Source organism: Castor canadensis, chromosome 10 (genome assembly GCF_047511655.1).
Source record: "Castor canadensis chromosome 10, mCasCan1.hap1v2, whole genome shotgun sequence".
In the NCBI taxonomy this organism is placed as follows: Eukaryota; Metazoa; Chordata; class Mammalia; order Rodentia; family Castoridae; genus Castor; species Castor canadensis.
The window spans coordinates 32,404,460-32,407,579 of record NC_133395.1 but is presented as its reverse complement, the minus strand read 5'-3'; the positions used below and the strand labels follow the sequence as shown (position 1 = coordinate 32,407,579).

The window sequence follows — 3,120 nt, the reverse complement described above, 5'->3', positions numbered from 1 at the left end:
CTACTGCCCACGACGTGCATTACTATCCAGCTACACTTAGTCACTGCCAGGTGGCTTCCCACAGAGTTTGAAGAGCTGGGCAGCCTTGCCTCTTAAGAGGCAGCGTCTCTTCTCCCTCTTGCCAGAGAGGGCTGCCATACCAACCAATGGAACCAAGAGCTCTGGCAAACAGCCCAGGAAAAAGGGCGCCTCTGCAGGCAGGAGGATCACTTTCTACAAGTTTAAGCAGGCGAAGACATGATCTGTGTGGGAAAGACGCGATCCTTCTCTATCTTCTCCTTCTACCTGTTAACTTTTCAAAGCTCCATTTACAGTCACTGAGCTGCCTCCAAGGGGCCTTAATTCCAGCATCAGAGTCTTCCATTCAGTCTTCTAAAACTCTACCTTTAATGGTGATCAGAAAAGAATGTAATGACCTTTTAAGACACTGTCTCCAGGACAGCGTTATCAGTTCTGATCTCTTAACACTGCGAATGAGTCACAAGGGCTTGAGAAGATTTCAAAGAATCTTCTACACCGGACACCGTCCAATCAGGTTCTGAACAATTTGGTCATTACCAGGTACTTGGTGACTTTGTGCCCACACTGCCCTACTAGATCCAGATTGAAGTACAGGGGAGGGGGGGGGTGAGGCCAAGAGTAGAGGAAGCATGGGTGGAGGGCTACGTCTGAGAGCTCTGTTAGCGGGGTCCCATAACAAGATGAAGAAGCCCGGAGGATTTGTGGCTGCTGATTCTGAAGGAGGGCACGGGGGCTGGTCAGGAGCAGCTACTGGAGGGGGGCAGGAGGAACCAAGGGACTGGGCCGAGGGATCTAGAATCATCTCCCCAGCATGGAGGAAGGGAAGCGGGCGCAGGAGTGGCGAGGGGTCTGGGGAGCTCACTCCCTGCAGAAGACGTACTCGGTGTAGCTGGTCCAGATCTTGTCCTCGCTCTGGTCGGTGCTGCTGGCAAAGGCGCAGGTGCCCGTGGAGCTGCACGCCACCATGTGGAAGCCCGACTCGGACAGCTTGTCGAACGCCTGCTCCAGGAAGTTGAACTTGAGGTAATAGCGCGAGGTGTAGCGCTCCGGGGGCCGGTCGGGATCCCGGCTCTCGTTCAGGGTGTCCCCGAACACCTCCTTGGCCAGCGACGTCTTGCCGCACACGGTGATGCGCGCCACCCGCCGGAACTTGGCGTCCGCCTGCGCGTCCCGCCCGATGGTGTAGGAGCCGCGATAGCCGATGGTGATGTAGCCCGATCGCCGGCTGCCGTCCAACGACTGGGACGGCGTGAGCAGCGGACCCGCCGCGCCCCCGGACGGGCTGCGGCTAGCCAGCTCCAGCGTGGGCGACGGCGCCCCGGCCGAGGCGCCCTCCTGCTGCTCGGGCTCCGCGTAGCCCAGCGGCAGCAGCTCGTCGCCCAGCGAGCCCTCCTTGTGCACCCCGCGCCGGGAGTGCGGCGGCGGCGGCCCGGGCCCGGGCTGCTGGGGCGCCCCGAGGCGACGCACGAGCTCCGGCAGCTCGAAGTACTCGGCCTCGCGCTGCAGCCGGCTGCGCTCCGGGAAGTAGTCGGGCAGCACGAGCTGCAAGTCCCGCAGGTAATCCAGGATGTAGCGGAAGAGGAAGCCGTCCCGGTCCAGAAAGAAACGGCCTTTGCTGTCCCGGGCCAGCTCCTGAGGCTGCTGCTGCGTGAACATACGCCAGAGCAACGAATCGGGCACCGACACCACGGTGCAGCGCCGGGTCACATACACCTGGCCCCCCACGTTCAGCTCCACGATGTCGGGGAAAAGCGGCGGCTCCGTGGAGGACGACGACAAGCCGCTGCCGCCCCCGCCGCCGCCCCCGTTGGGTAGTCCTCGTGTGCTGTCCGCCAGAGCCATGGCAAAGAGGTGGCGGGTGGCGGGGACGGGACCGCGCTCAGGAGCCGCAGCCGCCTCTTCCGGAGCCCTGCGCCCCGGCCGCCAAGAGCCGCGCGGTGCGAGCGCCGCTGTGCGCCCCCGTGAGCCCCGGTGCGCTGCGCCTGCCTCGCCCGCGCGCTCCAGGCGAGTGGCGGGTCGCGGCCCGCGCGCCGCTTAAGTAGAGCCGCCCGCTCGCTCGGGCGCCACGGCGCACAGGAGGCGGGGGCGGCGGCGGGGCGGCGGGACCGAGCCCCGGGCGGGGGAGGGGGAGCGCGGAATCCATTTGCATCTTAAACGCTGACGCGGCGTCCGCTCGATGGCTCCACCCAGGCTCGCGCGCACCAGGGGGCGACCTGCTCCTGCCCGCCGGTCCCCCACGCAAGCTCACGCCCAACTTTCTCCCGCTCCCGAAATGGATCGAGCCAGACAGGCAGCTTCGCAGGACCGCTGTTCTCTAGAGGGACAGTCATTGCGCCCCCTCCCCTGTTGACCGCACCCTGGGACTCTGAAGAGGATGTAAACTTTCTGGCGTCCCCAGCCCAGAGAAGTGGAAATGCGTGGCTGCCTCCGGCCTGGCTGTCTCCAGAACTGACCTTTCCAACAGTGCAGCTGCAGCACTGCCCTAGAGGATTCCAGTGTCCCTGGAAGTTCTGGAAAGACACCCAAAGATCTGGAAGGACAAAGGGGCTGCCCCCAGCCCGAAGCAGTCAAATTTTGTTCTCATTGCTGCCGTGTAGCCTCGGAAAATCCCCAGAGTAAATAGACGAAGCTGAACATCCTGCTGTAGGACGCTCTCTGATGGTGTGTTTTCTGGGTGCAGAGTCAAACTCATTGCTCAAAATAGGAAGCAATAAACTGAAATGGCTACGGGAAAACTTGGATGGGAAAAGGTGTGGTTTGGGGGCTTGTCCCCACAAAGCAATCGAGGCAGCCCCCTTTCTTCCGGGCCTTCCAGGCCAGAGAGAAGGAAAGGGGATCCTAAAGCCACGGATTCCTTTCAGCCATCAGTGGGTAGCGCCAGAAAACTCCGACCTAATCTAGTTTCTAAAACCTTTCAGCTCCCCCGTCGCCACCACCACCACCATCACCATCACCACCCACCCAAAGGTCCAGGTGTCCTTGCTCTCCCGCTCACCTCGGTCTTTCCAGGTCCGCTCTGATTTCAGGGAGACACTTTTGTGTATTCGAAGGCCTGCTTCAAGATCAGCTGTGGTCCTCTAATTCCTCCTGCTCGCTGCA

General features: G+C 61.8%; 1 protein-coding gene across 1 annotated transcript; it reads right to left on the bottom strand.

Moving 5' to 3' along the window:
- Positions 1 to 745: 745 nt before the first annotated feature.
- On the bottom strand, positions 746 to 2,029 carry Kctd12 (potassium channel tetramerization domain containing 12). The gene has a single exon (XM_020180660.2). The coding sequence runs from the start codon at positions 1,861 to 1,863 to the stop codon at positions 880 to 882; it is 984 nt and encodes a 327-aa protein (XP_020036249.1). The 5' UTR covers positions 1,864 to 2,029; the 3' UTR covers positions 746 to 879.
- Between the last annotated feature and the right edge of the window lie 1,091 nt (positions 2,030 to 3,120).